Here is an 18,730-nt window from a genome sequence, read left to right on the forward strand (position 1 = left end):
AAGACACATTTTGCAGACAAATAATTACATATTTACCTCAGGTGTGTTGGTCTCCTCATTATACCTTTTGTTTGGAATGTGTGTGCATATCTGGCTACTTGCCCTTTTCTTTTCAACCAGAGGCCCTGAAACGATCTACAAGGCCTGATAATGTGCAAGTTGAGACGAAAACAGAGTGGAATGTTGTCAGGATTATACATTGAACCTTAAATTGAGCTCCACATGTTTGGGCTTTGTGATCTGAATCCTTAGCCCTGTGTTAAAATACAGCCTAACTACAGCTACAGAGTCTCCAAAAGCCCAATATAAAATGAAGCCCAGCCAGCCTTCCAAATGTTTAGTGAAATTGGCAAGTAGCGAAACTCAAAGATAAATTTATCTTATGAAATTTCCTTTATGATTTTTGGAACATGATAATGCTGAGATCCAAATCCATCTCAAAAGTTATTTTTAAAATGTTAAAGGACCATGCCTATTTTAATCCAACTCAAAATTCCTGCCATCAACTCTAGTTCACATACTATGAAAGAAGTAGATTGCAAGGATAGAGTGGGAGGAGATAAAAGATTATGCTAGAGACAGCATAAGCAGGAATGAAAATTCTACAGAACTCCAGAGGAAGAGATCTCTAAATCCAGTCCTCTTTGGCGTTGGGGAATGCTGACAGTGTTGAAATGGACAGGGGGAGCTTGGAGGTAGTTTTCGGCTATAACCTGGGACTTGGGCTTTATTAAAGGTTAGTGCTTGATCTTTTGGACTTTCTCCTAAAGTGAGTGCCCTCTTTAGATGAATTCCCTTTGGATTTCTAACCTCATAAGAGAATTCCAGGCTGTGAGCTCTTTGAAGGCAGGGCCCGTGCCTGACGTTGCTCACTGTCATCTCTTCAGCACCTGGCACAGAGGAGGCAAAGTATCACTAAGTCGCTGAGCGAGAGCTGATGGATGGGTAGGGAGTGGTGACCCCACACCCAATTTTCAGCCCCAGCAGCTTCGCCCACCGTGACCACCGAAAGCACAGGCACTCTTTCCTGTGGGACCATGATCTTTGGGGTGTATACACCAGGCATTTTGCTGTACCAGCAGCATCCAGTAGAGAGCCGCTCTTAGATGACTTCATGCTAATGAATGAGCAGCAGGGAGGCCCGTTCCCCTCACTGCACCCTCACCTTGGCACTGAAAATGTTCCCAGCTCTGTCTGTCTCTGTGAGGTGTCCTTTGGTTCAATTACTCAGCTGAACCAAGCACCAACGGTCTCAATCTCTACTTCTCCTCGGAAGCCCATCCATCTACCAAGGCCAAATATGTTCTTTGAAATTGAGTGTAATATTTTACAGCAAAATCGTTTTCTCTTTAATGTGTTTATTGATTTAAGACCACCACCCCAGAGAGGGCTAAGGGATTTTAAAATGAAAATGGAGGACTTTAATATTTCCAGTGATTTCTTAGAAGACAATGGATGGAGGAGTTTCTAGGGATCCAGATTGTGATTGCCTGTGATGTGCTGATGTGTGGTAAGCATCTCTCTAAAGCAGGTGACACAAAGCTAATAGGACCCATGTGCTTAAGTACAATTGTAATGATGGGCAAATAGCATTATGAAGAGCATGCAGGCTTCTGGGACTGTAATAAAAAGAGATTTCCAGAAGAATTACAGGACAAGTGCAAAAGAGAAAGCAACAGGGGAGAACAGGATTCCTAGAGGCAAATACGGAGGTCATACAAGTTTCTGCTATAAAGTCGAGGACTCTTTTCTTACAAGTATATCTTGAAAGTCTGGGCTTCAGAGAGAAACCAGTAGTGGAAGATGCAAGCAGAATGAACCAGCAAAAAGGGGTTGTAACCTGAAAGCTACAGGCAGGGCTTTTGGACTAAAGGGGTGATGGGTAATAGGGTAATTGGGACTATGGAAGGCTTTAGACCTGATCCAAATCATGTTGGAGGGACAATTATGTATCATTTTCACTGACGCTAGTTTATACCTGCACCTGCAATTTCCTTCATAGAACAGCACCAGTTAGGCTCTTTGAACCTCCATGTGTGCTAGATTGCAGCTGACAGGTCCAGAAGAGTGTACCACCACAGCAAAAATCAGGGAAAACCTGAGAAGTCCATGTAGAGCCAAGTATCATGACTGATAAGATGGTACCCATTTAATCTCCTTATAGATTACATCCTTCGATCATAACCTCCATCTTAAGTCCCATTTTAGAATCTGTGGTTTAGGTCTGACATAGTTTACGTGTTTAAATTGTTCTCGCTTTCAATGGATGAAGGTTTGTGTTATTGTTGCAGTATATTCTGCTCCTTCCTATTTTTTGATCTCAAGTGTTAGCAATAGTTGGAAACTCACCGCAGAGAAGCAGCGCTTGGGTACTGCAGCTTGAGTTCCTGAGGGCAAGTGCGGACAGCGACATTTAGTTCTCAGGGTTATTGTGAGTATCAACTGAGGCAACGTGAACCTGAATGCGTGGCACACGGGGAGTGCCTGAATGTGTGGTGTGGTAGAGTTGCCGTTGCCTTGGCTGCATCTGCAGCAGCTGCTGCTGTAATTACAGAACAACAGAGAAACCCGATAAATGTTTATTTCCTTGGCTTTCCTTAAGTCTAGTATCATTCATAGTGTCCCAAGGTTCAGCTGATAGGCCGCGGTGCCGGGCTGCCCAGTCTCAGCGTGAGTTGGGGACATGGGACTGACAAGGGGAGAAAGCGAGCACAGAGCATAGTGGAAGCTGCGGGCAAAGAGGGGCTTCCTGTCTGCCCAACGTCTTAGATGGCTGAAAGGGATAGGAAGGTAGATGGAGATAAGGGAGACATTCAAGTCTGGCTTGAGACTAGTGCTTGGGATAAAGAAGATTGTTTTCTCCTTAAATCACGTGCTTCTTCTCAACCTCTCAACTTCCTGGGGTTTTTCTAAAAATTTTCAGATGCTAGAGTAATTAGCAGATCGGTTCTAGCAACTAGTTATGTAACCACTGCAAACTTGTTATTACACTACCATGTAACAGGGATATTACGGAGACAGACTGATGTTAAGATTCTTTCTGCGAATTCATAATAGTTAAATATATTTGTTTCCAAATTGCTTGTAACAGTGACAATTTTCCTCTGTATGAGGATGGAATTGTCTTACCTTATTTAAATGAGTATTGAGAACCTGCTCCATGCCTCGCACAGTGCCGGGCACTGAACACCTTTCATAAGGAGTGTGTGATGCTGCTCTCAGTCATCAGCATCTGGCTATTGAAATTAACATTAAATAGGTTTCTTCTCCCTGTTTTGGTTTCCAGCTATATTCACTAGAATGAATTTCTGAAGATCTAGCTTCAATACTTGAAAGTAAATTTAGTAACACTAGTACTGTGGCCCATGCACAGATTTGAAAAACATAAAAATCTTATGGACCCGTCTCCTAGATTATCCCCTAGAAGGGCCAGTTAAGGATTCTGGCACCAGCCGATGCCATTCCTTCTATGAAACTGTTGATGGCAGTTTCATGATGAGATAGATGACACATTGCACTTTTCTTAAATTGCGAATATATCCTCACAGATTTCAGTCGGGAACTCATCTAATTTCCGACTGTTTAAATAAATTGTTATAGATTAGTAAATTAGGTGTTAGTATAAAATACTTTTCAGGCTTCTAGAACCAAGTAATGAATTTAAATGCCCACCAGCAGTCCTAACCAGGCTCTCCTGACAGCTCAGATAGAAGAATGTATAGTGCAAGAATAAACAAAGCCGGTCTTTACCCTGAAACGGTGGCTGGAGGAAAGGCACTTTGAGATTTAGAAGCAATATTAGGTCTTCCAGTGAGGCGCACTGCTCACTTCAAGGAGCTGCTGGCGTCTTCTCTTCGCACTTTCTGCCTTTCTCTGGTTTCTGCTTTGATCAACAAGAAGATATACTCTTAAAATAGAGGTTTTTCGGGTCTTGATTGTTGAGTGAAATCATACATTATTAGTGTGGCTCAAATCATTTAATGAATTTCCCAACGTGTTTCTCTTTCACTCACAAGATAATTTTGTTGGTAGAATCTAACCCAGAGTTTAAAATGTTGAATTAAAAATAGCCGGGTGCAGTGGCTCACGCCTATAATCCCAGCACTTTGGGAGGCCGAGGCGGGCAGATCACAAGGTCAGGAGTTCGAGACCAGCCTGGCCAATATGGTGAAACCCCGTCTCTGCTAAAAATACAAAAATTAGCTGGGCGTGGTGGCGGGCGCCTGTAGTCCCAGCTACTCAGAAGGCTGAGGCAGGAGAATCGCTTGAACCCGGGAGGCGGAGGTTGCGGTGAGCCAAGATCGTGCCACTGCACTCCAGCCTGGGTGACAGAGCAAGACTCCATCTCAAAAAAACAAGAACTGAAAGTCTAAAGCATTATTTTTTAAAAATCTGAATATTTAGCTTTGGATTGTCCTTATTAAAATTAAATTTGAAAATCAGGATTATTATGACTATTTATCGGTTACTATATTTTTAAAAACATACACACACAACACTGACAGCAGATTGTGTTTAAGAACTGCCTGTGCGGGCTAAAGTCCTGCACAACCAAGGTAACTGAATCCTTCCAGAGCAACATGGTGCTCTTCCTCTCTCGTTGTGGTGGTGATTTGTTCTTCTGGTAAACTTCGTGCAAGTTCACTTAGCAGATGCTTATTAAATACCTCCTGTGTGCCCGGCACCAGGCACCGGCCAACATTTGGGGGTGGGAGATTGTCTCCGCTGATGGTTGGGGGGCCAGAAACACCATGGGCACAGCTTTCAGGGCCCTGAGTATGTGAGATGCTGGAAAAATGTTCCCTGGGGAAACTCAGTCCAGTGAGAAGATGCACAGAACAGTGTGGAGGTTCTGTCCCAGGGATTTGAAGCCTAGAGAAGGGAGTGGCCTATTTAGCTTTGGAGGCAGGGTGAAAACCGAGCCTAAGAAGGTTTCCCTGAGGTAGCTGGTAAAGGAATGGAGATTTAAAAGTATTTAAGGGTTTGCCAAGATGACTGGAGCAGGCTGGGCATTCCAGGCAGAGAGAAAAGCATGGGATGTGAAGTCATTGTGTCTTTGGACAAATGCAACTAGTTTGTACAGTTGGCCGTTAGGGGCATGAGTGAAAGGGACAAGAGAGGTGCCTTCACTGAGCACTTGAATGTTTTTCAGGCTCACAGCTCTGAAGCGTGGTCTCTTTAGCTCCCTTTCAAGAGGAGGAAATTGAGAAGTTGGGTCACTTGCCCCAGAATCACCCAGCTCATGAGTGAGTGTGGTGTGTCTGACTCTGAGTGGAGTCCATCACTGTGCTGTCCTACTGAGCTGAGTTATTTGGACAATATCCGACAGGCTGTGGGAGAAACTCAAGGATGTTAATGCATAGTTTTATCTTTTAGAAATGGCTGCTACATTACACAGGGACAGAAGGTGTAAATGAAGGAACCATGTAGCACTGCGGGTAGAGGATGAAATGGGGGAGAAGTGCAGGATCCAGGTCAGAAGCAGGAGCCCAGCAAGGGCAGGGGAGAGGAGGGTGGATCGATGACATCTTAACCTTTGGCTTGACCACTTTTGGTCAGTGGTTCCATGGGATAGGAAACCCAGGAGGAAGAACAGGATAGAGGGTAGGTCCATGCTTGGGTTTAAGACATGGGCCTTTGTCCCCTCTCCATATCCTTCGTTTTTTTGTTTTGTTTTGTTTTGTTTTGAGACAGAGTCTCGCTCTGTTGCCCAGGCTGGAGTGCAGTGGCACGATCTCAGCTCACTGCGACCTCTATTTCCTGAGTTCAGGCAATTTTCTCCCTCAGCCTCAGCAATTCTCCTGCCTCAGCCTTCCAAGTAGCTGGAACTACAGGTGTGTACCACCACACCCAGCTAATTTTTGTATTTGTTATACTTTTAGTAGAGACAAGGTTTCACTATGTCGGCCAGGCTGGTCTCCAACTCCTGACCTCAGGTGATCCTCCCGCCTTGGCCTCCTAAAATACTGGGATTACAGGTGTGAGTCACCCGTGCCCGGCCTTCATTCCTCTTTAACTCCTCCTCCTCTGAGCTCCTTGGGGATGGTCTTAGGTCCTCATCTCTTTCTGGTCTCCCCTAGATAAAAGTTGACAACTCCCGAATTTACCTTTCTAGTTCAGACCTCTCTTCCTAGCAGCAGACTGGAATATTCCTCTTGTCATTTGACATCTCTCTTACACTTCAAAGTCCCCGGGCATCCCAGACTGACTTAGAGTTTGGGTCTTGTCTTCCCATCCACAAAACCCACTTCCCTCCTTGTCTTCCCTACCAGCCATTCAGTTGCTCAAGCCACAATCCTAGCAGTTATTCTTGAAATGCTCCTCTGCCTCACTATGCATATTGAATTCATCACAACAGCAAGTCAATTTTCCCACTAAAATACCTCTTGAATCTTCCTTCTCGATCCATCTTCATAATCTCACTAGCTCCAGCTGCCCTCATCGCCTAGACCCTGGACTCCTGGAAGGGTCACCTGTCTGGTCTCCCCACTTCCACTTCTCCCCTCCCCCTTCCCCAGGCCATTCTGCAGGCAGCAGCCAGTGCAAGTGTTGTAAGCTCCTCCTCATACTGGTGCCTCCTTCTCCGGGCTGGCCTTCCTTCGCTTCTTCCTGCCCCTGGTCTTTCACATATGCTGATTGCACCAACTGGAGTGGTCATCTTCCCACAGGCCCAATCTTAATTTTATTAAATTCTTAATACCCTCTTCCCACAGGGTATTATATGGCATTTCCCCAGAGAGATCTCTAACCACTCATTTCTCCTATAACATCCTGTTATTTTCTTTGAATGCATTTCTCACCTTTTTAAATTACAAACATATTTAATGTTTACATAATTTATCCACTGACATGTATATATCAAGCATGTTAGTGCCAGGCGTGATGCTGGGAGCAGGGATGCCACATTGAGTCAAAGCAGACATGCTAGGATTGAACAAGTATTTGTAGAAGGCAGAGGCACCTTTGTGACATCTGAGTGGAGAGTAGAATACAAGTGGTTGGCAGCTGGCTCTGGGTGGTCAGGTGTATCTAGTTAGAGTCATAGCTGAGATCACCTGGGTTAGGAATCTGGCTTGAGAAAAGCAGAGGGCCAACGTCAGCACTTGTATTGTGCCTTATTCTAGAAGGGTTGCAGATGAATTGATTTGGGATCCCAGCTGAGTGCCATGAGGTACAGGAAAAGCAGAAGAGAAATCATCAGGAAACATGGGACTGAAGTAGCAAGAGGGAAGTGGGGTACAGGAGAAGGTGGGGCTCCGAAAAACGCCAGGAGTGGAGAGTTTTTAGAATGCTGCTGTGACATCACCAGGTAAACGTACCGGTGTCAAGAAAAACAAGCACTAGGTGGTGTCTATTCATTTAGCAATTGACCAGTCACTGCCTGAGTAGTGTTGGGCAGGAGAGGAAGAGGACGGGCCATAAGCCAGTTGGCTACACACTGGGAAGTTAGTGGGAGAGGATATGGTGTAGCAAGGGTGTGAACTGCTCAAGAAAGAAGCTTGGCTCTGACAAGAGAAGTGGGCAGATACAGGGTGAAGGGAAGATCAGTATTTTATGGGGCCTGCAGAAATGGGTTTGGTGCTGGTTTCTGCTGGGGCAAGTGAAGGAGGAGAGGTCGAAGGCACAGGAGAGAACGGCGGTCTCTGAAGTAGACAGTCTCCAATGCACAAGCGAAAGAGGTAGCTCTGACCCACACCCTTGAATCTGGTAGCTTTGCTTGGAAGCAGTTGTTGTATAGCGTGCCTGCATGGGCCTGGAAATTAAACAGCTTTTACCCGCCCTTCTCCCAGCTTCCACTGAAGACCTGCGTAACTTGAGCAGTTCGCTTTTACCTCCCGGGGTCATGATTCTCTGCTGTTAAAAACCTCATTGGGAATTGATAATCGAATGAGATCTTGCACATAAAGCTCTTCACACAGCGTCAGGTCCCCATGTTTCTGTCATAGGAAACAAATGAAAGAAATGAGGTGTCCATTAGGGTTGAGGAGGGCATTAAGAAGGGCAGTTCCATTGATAATTCTGATTGATTTTAAAGTATTTGAGTAATGTGTTTCATTCATTTAATTTGTTTTCGGTAAGAGGTTATGTACATTATGCACCAAATGTTTTGCTTATGGCTGGTGCACTGTTTATGATCTCATCATTAGGAGTACTAGGTCTTTGTGGATAATATAAAAATATCAGTTGCTCTAACAAGGGAATGTCTGACAAGTTTAGCCACTGAACACCGAGGAAGCTTAGGCATTATTCTTTTCAAAATGGTCCTTCCTATTTTGTGTTCTTGCCCTTTAATAAGTGTTACTCATGTTTTGAGAAGAGAGCTGAAGCTTACACATTGCTAAAAATCTGAACTCCTGTAATCTAATTTTCCTGCATTTGTTCCTAAAACTTGAATGACTTTTCTTACTGAAAATCTAATGACTAATAAGAGAATTCTGGTCCCTACTCCCTGAGGTTGTTCATTAAGTGGATTTGTACAGATATTCTTATATTTTTATGAGCCATTTCCTATTTGGAGGCCTTTCACAGTGTCAGTCTGTATGTATCAATAATGCCAGCCAACGAGTTTTCATTTACCAAATAATTGTAAATGTAACAGGCAGAATGTTATCCAAGATAGTGAATTCCTGAAGCTAGCGCAGCGGAAGGCATCTGCTGGTGTATGTTAGTGAGGAGCTGTCACAGCACTACAGTCTCCTGCCATATAAGTGTGTGGCTGTTAGTTCCCGGCTTGTGCAGTGCCTAAGTATGCTGACTGCCTTACCTATATGGCATCTCCTGTCATTTGTTCCACAAAGCTTGTGCTGCTGCACTTTCACTGTGTCTTTTCTTTCCCTGCTAACGAGTGAGGTTTGGCTTATATTTGTTTTCTCCTTTCTCCTCCCCAGTGGACCGTATCGTGGGTCTGGATCAAGTCACTGGTATGACTGAGACAGCTTTTGGCTCCGCATATAAAACCAAGAAGGGCATGTTTCGTACCGTCGGGCAGCTCTACAAAGAATCTCTGACCAAGCTGATGGCAACCCTCCGAAACACCAACCCTAACTTCGTTCGCTGCATCATTCCCAATCACGAGAAGAGGGTATGTGCTGAGCAAAACATATGCGAGTATTTTAAATTGATCTAGGTCAGGTGCTAAAGATTAAACTACGAAACTATTGTTTGCTTGATTAGGCTGGAAAATTGGATCCACACCTAGTCCTAGATCAGCTGCGCTGTAACGGTGTCCTGGAAGGGATCCGCATCTGTCGCCAGGGCTTCCCCAACCGAATAGTTTTCCAGGAATTCAGACAGAGGTATTGCTAACTTTTACTTTTTTTGCTTACGTATCAAAGCTTATCTTCATATGAATTAAAACAGTGATATAATAAGGAAATCTTTTTCCTTATCCCCTACATAGTTTGTTTTCTTATATAGCAAACATATAGTGACGTACTGGAGAAGGACAACCCTTAATTACCTTGATTATTGGTAGGAAGATTGAGTGCGTACTTTCTAAAAAGGCAGCGTGCTAGGAACTGCTGTGGGTGCTGCAAAGAAACATGCCATGTTTTCAGGGCCCTGAAGTGAGCTTTGAGATAAACATAGAAAGCTGGAAGCTTACAGTTTACTCATTCAGACAGGTCTACCTGGGATTCAAACATAATTATGTTTGTTTGTTTATTTATTTATTTATTATTTTTGAGACGGAGTCTTCACTCCATCACCCAGGCTGGAGTGCAGTGGCGCCATCTCGGCTCACTGCAGCCTCCACCTCCCAGGTTCAAGCAATTCTCCTACCTCAGCCTCCTGAGTTGCTGGGACTACAGACACGTGCCACCACTCCCGGCTAGTTTTTTGTATTTTTAGTAGAGACAGGGTTTCACCAAGCTAGCCAGGATGGTCTCGATCTCCTGACCTCGTGATCCCGCCTCGGCCTCTCAAAGTGCTGGGATTACAGGCCAAACATAATTATTTTTAAAATTGATTTTTTAAATAGATAAGTAATGTATGTTCCTTTTAGGAAAGATTGAAAATACAAGAGAAGAAAGAAAGTAAATAAAAATCATCCAGGAGTGATTCCTAAAAACATGTTGGGGTACTTCTTTCCATCTTTTCTCAATGAATATTATCTGTATGCGTGTGTGTATGTGTATGAATTTTTTTCCAATGTATGTGTGTACATGTGCGCACACATGCATGCAATTACAATCTTTTAGCTAACGTAGGAAAAGGAGTACATAGATTAGAAAAGGATTAAGAAAAAACAAAAGGGAAAAGATCTATCAACCTGCAGTGGAAATGGATACAAACATATGATGGGAGTTATTTTTAACTTTTATTTGGTAATTTTCTTGAATAGTTACTTTAGTTTGCTTTTTTTCTTCCTTTTTCTGGAAATCAGATTTCAAAGTTTGACACCATTTGTTGTTCCATGAAATAAATGGTGCTGCCGGGTCAAAGAATGGTCCTTGTGTACTTTCTCCCACTGTTCCAGATAGTCACCTTGAGAAGCCCTTGCAGTCCTTGTGTGTCTTCAGGAAGGCCGTCATTCTGATCCTATTGTATGATAAAGTCTGGTAGATTTTCATTTTTTATTGTTAGGAGAAAAAGGGAGTATGATTGGCATCCAAGATACAAAGTTGACTGACGTAGCCAGGATTCCTCCTTTAATATAGCCAGTATCTTTTATTTTTCTGATTGAGGGATAGCCTGTATACAGTGAGGTGCACAGATTTTAAATGTGCAGCTCAGTGAGCACATGTACGTGTGTGCACCCTGACCACTGTCATGTCACATGTCACCCTGATGTTGTCTGATGTTCTGAATAGAAGCCTATGAACACAACTCTTACAGCCCTTCCTGTTATCTAATAAATGCTACAAATTGACAGTGACTTAAAGTGCAGAAAGCCAGATCTCTTTTGCATCTTGAGGATATGAACATTTTGTAGGAAATGAAGATAAATGAAAGGTTTCTAAAACAGCATGCTTTTGATTTTTCTCTGCCACAACCTCCTAAACCTACTTTTTGACCTGAAAGAACTAACCTCATTTTTACTTATGAGAAATAGAAAGTAGATCTACAGAAAACATCAGATTATCACCAGTTCATTTCTTTACTCTTAATTTAACATGTATTTACATACCCAACATTCTATTGCCTCTTAGAGCAAAACTCACAGTTAGCAGATACACATTGTCCACAAATTTCTACAAAATACTTCTTGGAATATTTTCTTACAGATATGAGATCCTAACTCCAAATGCTATTCCTAAAGGTTTTATGGATGGCAAACAGGCCTGTGAACGAATGGTAAGCTTTTCTTGATTTTTTTCTGGTTTGTAGACTTAATCTAATCTTTCTTGTAGTTTAAAAAAAAAAGTAAATGAACTCTTTCTGTCTTAGATCCGGGCTTTAGAATTGGACCCAAACTTGTACAGAATTGGACAGAGCAAGATATTTTTCAGAGCTGGAGTTCTGGCACACTTAGAGGAAGAGAGAGATTTAAAAATCACCGACATCATTATCTTCTTCCAGGCCGTTTGCAGAGGTTACCTAGCCAGAAAGTAAGTGGTTATTCACGAATTCATCGTTCACTGAGGATGCACTTGTGCTAAATCAGCATTGCGTTTTGGGCTAGGGATGCAAGAGTATGTGAAACATAAAGTCTGTCCTTATGGAAACTGCTTTCTAGTGGCAGAGATAGGTAAATACATGAACATTCTAAGTAATGAGATGTTGCAATAAGAAAACACACAAGGAGGCCGGGCATGGCAGCTCAGGCCTGTAATCCCAGCACTTTGGGAGGCCAAAGTGGGGCAGATCACTTGAGCTCAGGAGTTCGAGACCAGCCAGGGCAACATGGCGAAACCCCATCTCTACTAAAAATATAAAAGGTAGCCAGGCTTTGTAACACGTGCCTGTAGTCCCAGCTACCTGGGGGAACTGAGGCAGGAGGCTCTCTTGAACCTGGGAGGTCAAGGCTGCAGTAAGCCAAGATGGCACCACTGCACCCCAGCCTAGGTGACAAAGTGAGACCCTATCTCAAACACACACACACACACACACACACACACACACACACACACAAAGGGGCCAAGGGGCTTGGGGTCCTGCTTCAGCTCAAGTCCTCAGAGAATACTTCTCTGAGGCTGAAACCTCAAGGATAAGAAGGCTGGCCCTGTGAAGGGAGGAGAGAGAAGCTTTTCAGTAAGGGAACTACAGCAGCATTGTGGCAAGAGTCTGGCAGCATTTGAGAAGGTGACATAGTCCATGTGGCTGGAGCAGGATGAGTGAGAGGGAGCAAGGTGAGAGAAGAGGCTTGAGAATCAGACGCTGGACAGGGGTTAGGAGTGCAGTGAAGGGAATCTATACTGTTAAGGCCGCCTGGCTGCGGTGTGCAGAATCCACTGAGACAGGCCAAGAGTAGAATTGGGAGGGCCAGTTGGGAAGCTGTCTTAGTGATTCAGGTAGAAGATGATGGTGCCTGGACCCAAGAAGGTGGTGTTGGAGAATGAGAGAAAAGTTGTTAAATTTGAGATGGAATTCAAAGAACTTAGAACCGATTTGGATTTAGAAGGTAGTACTGGTATACTTCTTCCTACTGAACACTTAGGGTTTGGGAGTGAGAGAAGTTGAGAGAGGTTGAATAGTTTGTCATCCAGACAGTTTTGAGCAAACAGAATCTGAACTCCTGCACTGGAAGTCAGCACTCTGCAATAATGTCTCCTACATGTGGGTTGGAAAACAGCTCTGGTTCCTGGGCAGTCGCTTGCCCAGACCGTGGTCAAGAGGGCTTTAAACAGAAGAAGGTAAAGGCAATATTGGTTTTTTGGGTTTTTTGTTTTGTTGTTTTTTTTTTTTTTTTTTTGCCTATAAAATAGAATACGGAGTAAAAAGAGTAGCATGGAAAGTTGAAGACAAATAGATGATATCTTCTGGTTGATACTAAGAAACATTTGGCAAAAAGGAGTAAAAAACTTGAGTTTTTATATACTAATGTTTAGATACTATATAAATAATAAAGTGACCCTGTTGATAGCAAAGAGCCTCCTCACTGTATCCACTGAACTGCAGAATGCCTAACATGGCATAAGGAGTGAGCAATGGCAGGTGCCAGGCTAACTTCATAGAGTTAGCAAAAAACTTGACACCTGCCAGAAACATGCTACAACTATCAAAAGCACAGGAAACAAACTATGTAGATATACTTTGTGCAGCTTTTTCATGGATCTAAACCTTGCTTGCAAAATTTGCAAGATAGGAACTTAAAAACAAGATATTTCACTTGCATTATTTCATCTTAAGGACTTAAATCTAACAAATCCATGTAATCGTATATATAGGCCGACATGCCTTTGCCTTTGCAGCCCTTTGCCCCTAAATATTTTAGTCACACTATGTATATGGTAGGCTGGGACTTAAAATTAGGATACATCAAAAAAAGAAGATAACCTGTTCAAAGGAACCAGATTGTACTGTGGAAAAACGCAGAATAGTGCTAATAGTCAAAAAAAAATAGGTGTCTTTACAGAAATCCATGAACTTGAGCTTGAAGCGCCCTGGAGGACATTGGGATAAGGATAAAAAGGCGGGGAAGGAGCTAAAGTGATTTTGAACACTTTCAAAGTCCACTTTCCAAACACTCGGAGATAGGTTGATGTCACAGCTCCCTCATGAAAACCTGGAGGACAGTGCCTGATACACAGGCTCAGTAAAAACCAGCCGACCACAGTGCAGAAGGAAACCAGCTGCCTCATTCTACTAAACAAAGTGCCCGGCATGTTTCTGACTCATCATTTGACAGTTTTATCTCCCAGAGGGCCAAGGAAGCAACTAGGGCAGTAGTTTTTAAATAAGAAGATTGGCTGAATTTTTACAGCATTCCTGAAGGTGATTGCAAGAATTGGAAGGTGATGCTTAATAAATTCAAAAGTCATTTTTGAAACTTTTGTTTTTGTAGTAGAAACTCTTGGAATTAAGACTTGGCCAATCCCGGCCAGGCACAGTGGATCACTTGAGGTCAGGAGTTCAAGACCAGCCTGACCAACATGGCGAAACCCTGTCTCTACTAAAAATACAAAAAATTAGCAAGGCATGGTGGTGCACGCCTGTAGTCCCAGCTTCTCGGGAGGCTGAGGGATGAGAATCGCTTGAGCCCAAGAGGTTGCAGTGAGCCAAGATTGCACCACTGCAGTCCAGCCTGGGCAACAGAGCAAGACTGTCTCAAAAAAAAAAAAAAAAAAAAAAAAAAGACTTGGCCAATTCTTTTTGGCTGGTAGGAATAAGTTAGAAGGTTTTGTAAGGAGCAAGAATAAAAACAGTTATGAAGCAGTGGACTCAGGGAAAATTCTAACCAGCAAGGAGGAATTTGTTGGCAGTATGGCAGTTGTGGGATTCTTGCAAGGAAATGTGACAGGTAGGTCATTTCTGCTCTAAAACAGCAACTGTCTCTCTTTTCTTAAGACACTCCCACTCCTGATACCGCTGTTTGCTGGAGTGAATGAATAATTGGAAATGTTTTTCTTGTTTTTTCCATCGCCTTCAATTGCTTCTCTTGCCCAGGAGCGTCCTATAGCTGCTCCTGCAAGCTGTTGTAAAAGGACTTCAGAGAAACAATTACAGATTATTTCTAGGAAATACCCAGTTAATTTACTCAACAAACACATCCTCAGGAGGCCTGGAGTCTGTCAGTCACTTGGTTGTGTCCACAAAAATGCCTGGGCCACGATCCCCGCCCCTGAGGAGCTCAGAGTCTAGGTGGGAGCACAGCCGTGTGAGTGGACTGTCGGAGTGGAGCCTCAGCACTGTCGGTGGGCCCAGGAGGCTCAGGCCGTTCTGGTGCTCTGGAATCCAGGGATGTGATGTCCAGTAGTGGGTAGTCCCCGGAGGAGTGCAGCGCGCAAGGCACTTGGGATTGGCTGAGGAAAAGCCGCTAAGTTCTGAGTCTCGGAGTCCTTTGTCAAGATCTAAAGTGCAGCTTTGGTAGCGTGGTGGGGTAGAAAGCTGACTGCTGGAAGCCAGGAAGTCAGTAACAGGAACGTTTGCCTGTGGACCCTGAGAGTTTCATAAGGAGTAGAAAAATATCAATTGTCTGTCGAAGGAATGGCAAGGTAATGAGCTTCATTTGGGCCTGGGGGTTGTTTTTGGCAGGAGGGGGTTTCAGGGTTTCTGTGTTCCTGAAGGAGAGTGAGAAATTGAAAACACCAGAGTGAAGGCGAATGGGAACTGGGTCTCAGACCCTGCTCTGGGGCCGAGGAGGTGGCAGGGTGTAGTGGGAAGCCCAGGTGTGGTCATGAGGAGGCGAGGGCTCCACAGAGCAAGAGTCATCTCCAGGCCCTGGATGAGGCCTGGCCATAAATGAGAGACACTGACAGACCCACAGGCAAATGTTCCTATTACTGACTTCCTGGCTCCAGCAGTCGGCTTTCTACCCCACCACGCTACCAAAGCCGCACTTTAGATCTTGACAAAGGACTCCCAGACCCAGAACTTAGCGGCTTTTCCTCAGCCGAATCCACGTGCCTTAAGCGCTACACTCCCATTCTAGCTTTTGAGTGCTGCGCTCCATTGTGGCAAAGTGGAGGCAAGGAGGAGAAACATTACCTTGGGAGATGGGGAGAAATGTTTCTTCTGTGACATACCAAAAGGAAAACAAGAGAGTAGCTCCTAAAGGCACAATAAAGAGCAGCAGCACAGAAAACGGGCCCTTCTGTCTACTGTCTTCATTGCCTCAGGAAAATCGGTGTCTTAGTGTGGGCAGTGTGGGTATATGGCTGAGTGGCAGCAGGACGATGTGCAGGGCAGCATCCATGAAGAAAGTCAGTGCAGGAACTGGTGCCAGGGGCCTGAGGTGGGCTGAGCAGCCCAACAAGCCAGTGTGGCTTCAAGCGGCCAGAACGACTTCCTTGTGTGTCTCACCCAGGACTTGATTGATGCATCCATTCCCTATCCTAGACAGAGAACATGGGCCTTTAGAAAGGCTTCTTATGACAGCAGCCATTCAGGCACTTTTTTCTTTACATCATAAGTTTTTCTTATTGTTCTTCAGGGCCTTTGCCAAGAAGCAGCAGCAACTAAGTGCCTTAAAGGTCTTGCAGCGGAACTGTGCCGCGTACCTGAAGTTACGGCACTGGCAGTGGTGGCGAGTCTTCACAAAGGTGAGCTCAGCTCCCTTCTTTCCAGATCCCTTTCAAACAGCAGAGTCTGATCAGGAAAAACCCACAGGAAAGAGCCGGAATGATAAACTGCTTAATTTTGTCATAGGTGAAGCCGCTTCTACAAGTGACTCGGCAGGAGGAAGAACTTCAGGCCAAAGATGAAGAGCTGTTGAAGGTGAAGGAGAAGCAGACGAAGGTGGAAGGAGAGCTGGAGGAGATGGAGCGGAAGCACCAGCAGGTGTGTGCGGTGACCCTGTAACTCCCACTTGGCCCTGAATCTCTATGCGATCTTGCACTGATGGCAACCCCCACACATTTCATTATGAATAGCTATACCCACCATGTCATCTTATGTTATGTGAGGCCTTTTCACTCATTTCCAAATTGTATACTTTTTGCCAATAGAGTTAACAGATGCATTCTGCCTTGCATTTTAGATTTATGTAAGTTAAAATTAACCTTACCTCTTGCATCTTTGCTTTTGTGATTCTTGCTGTCAAGCATGTACTTAACACCTGTTTTCGATGAGGCTCCCAGTAATGTCACCTTCCTGTGTCTGTTGATGAGGGGAAACAGAAAAACAGTCAGAAGGGCGAGATGCTTGAGTAGAGGTCACCACCTGTGCTTCTCTGGCAGCAGCGGTCTCGAATGTGTGTCCCTCTTCTGGGAAGCCTTCATGGACAAAGCAGAGGCTCAGGAGATGTTTGTTGTGACAATAATAGAATTATAGCGTTCAAGGCCAAAAATATTAACAATAAAGGCCAAGGATATCACTTACTACCAAACAGGCATTAGTAATCACCATGAACTTTATGGCGTTTGAATAATATTTTCACTCTCCTATTTATCTGTCCCTTGTAAATTACCTTCATAGATGAACTATAATGAATTTAATATGTATTATTCACAGTAACTCGAAACAACAGGAACAACCAAAATATTTTCATCTAGCTTATTTTGCTATAGACAAAAACGTATTTGAAAGTTCTGCCCGTGATGTTATATATTTTTATCTCCCAGTTTCTTTGATGTGCATTGACCATTGAAATCAACGGTGAATATATACTGTGTACGTATGTAATGGGGCAAATCATTGACACTTTATTGTGACTGCAGCTTTTAGAAGAGAAGAACATCCTTGCAGAACAACTACAAGCAGAGACTGAGCTCTTTGCTGAAGCAGAAGAGATGAGGGCAAGACTTGCTGCTAAAAAGCAGGAATTAGAAGAGATTCTACATGACTTGGAGTCTAGGGTGGAAGAAGAAGAAGAAAGAAACCAAATCCTCCAAAATGAAAAGAAAAAAATGCAAGCACATATTCAGGTATCTACAATAATTTTTACTTAGAAGCATATTTTGGATTTTCAAGTGGATCTGTTGAATAAATAGAAGTTATGTGTGTGGATTCTTGAGTCCACAGAGAAGCAAAAGGGTTCTGGGTCGTGAGAAGCCACCCTTAGAAAGATAAGCATCATTTAAAACACACCTGTAATAGATTTTCTTTGAACACAGATTTGTCATTTTGAATAGGGATCTTTTTTATGTTCTAAGTGGCACCTTACAGTTTGCAAAGAGATTCAAAGTCACAAACCTCCCAGGGTCTGTAGCATTCTGTAGAAGACCTAACTTGTTCTTCATGTTGTCAGTGATATCTAATGAATGTTGCTCACTCCATTCATTAGATAGACACCTACTACATGGTTTGGCTAATAAGAAATGCTCAGCACTGAAATAGGAGGTGGCCAACAGTCAGAATGAGAATTTTTAAAAACTAGCCCTTCCCTGGTACTTAACTTTCTTTTTGAATTACAGACTGTACTCATGAGGCACAATTTTTGGATTCTGATTGAAACAGGCAAATGTACTTTTTAAATGGGTCTTTATGTTTTAGGAGCACAGCCTGAAGGTTTTACAAATGAACTATGATGCCTGGGATTTGCTTCAGAATAACCCATGGGGAGAAGGGAGCAGGTGGAGGCATACACGAAATGGAACTGACCATGAGTTGATGCTTGTTAAGGGCAGGGTGATGCTACCGTGTGGGGCTCATTATGCTGGTCCGTGTGCTTAGATGTGTGTTTGAAATTTTTACAATAAAATACTCATTTTTTGCAAGGGTTTCATTCTAAAATTAACAATGAGTAAATTATTTAGCCAAAGATACTCTTGAACGTTTCCTTAAGTTGGCCATGTGTTCATTTGTACAACCCTGGTTTTGGTTTATTGGGGTTTTTTTTTTTTGGTTTTTGCTTTTTTGTTTTGTTTTTGAGACAGAGTCTCACTTTGTTGCCCAGGCTGGAGTGCAATGGCGCAATCTCGGCTCACTGCAACCTCCACCTCCTGGATTCAAGTGATTCCCCTGCCTCAGCCTCCCCAGTAGCTGGGATTACAGGCACCTGCTACCACACCCAGCTAATTTTTGTATTTTTAGTAGAGACGAGGTTTCACCATGTTGGCCAGGCTGGTCTCAAACTCTTGACCTCAGGTGATCCACCCACCTCGGCCTTCAAGTGCTAGGATTACAGGCGTGAGCCACCGCGCCCAGCCTGGGTTTTGTTTTAACTTTTTTTTTTTTCTTTTTTTGGAGG

The 18,730-nt window shown here is 43.6% G+C and overlaps 1 protein-coding gene across 7 annotated transcripts in view; it reads left to right on the top strand.

Moving 5' to 3' along the window:
• The window catches only part of MYH10 (myosin heavy chain 10), a 318,611-nt gene that overhangs the window by 263,140 nt on the left and 36,741 nt on the right, over positions 1 to 18,730 (top strand). For all 7 annotated transcript variants that reach the window (XM_050765168.1, XM_050765167.1, XM_050765171.1 and 4 more), the window contains 7 exons: positions 8,889 to 9,082; positions 9,175 to 9,296; positions 11,226 to 11,295; positions 11,389 to 11,549; positions 16,034 to 16,142; positions 16,249 to 16,380; positions 17,259 to 17,465. In XM_050765168.1, the coding sequence (XP_050621125.1) occupies positions 8,889 to 9,082; positions 9,175 to 9,296; positions 11,226 to 11,295; positions 11,389 to 11,549; positions 16,034 to 16,142; positions 16,249 to 16,380; positions 17,259 to 17,465 (995 nt within the window). The remainder of the gene's footprint in view (positions 1 to 8,888; positions 9,083 to 9,174; positions 9,297 to 11,225; positions 11,296 to 11,388; positions 11,550 to 16,033; positions 16,143 to 16,248; positions 16,381 to 17,258; positions 17,466 to 18,730) is intronic.

The sequence above is a fragment of the Macaca thibetana genome, chromosome 16, assembly GCF_024542745.1.
Source record: "Macaca thibetana thibetana isolate TM-01 chromosome 16, ASM2454274v1, whole genome shotgun sequence".
Taxonomy (NCBI): Eukaryota; Metazoa; Chordata; class Mammalia; order Primates; family Cercopithecidae; genus Macaca; species Macaca thibetana.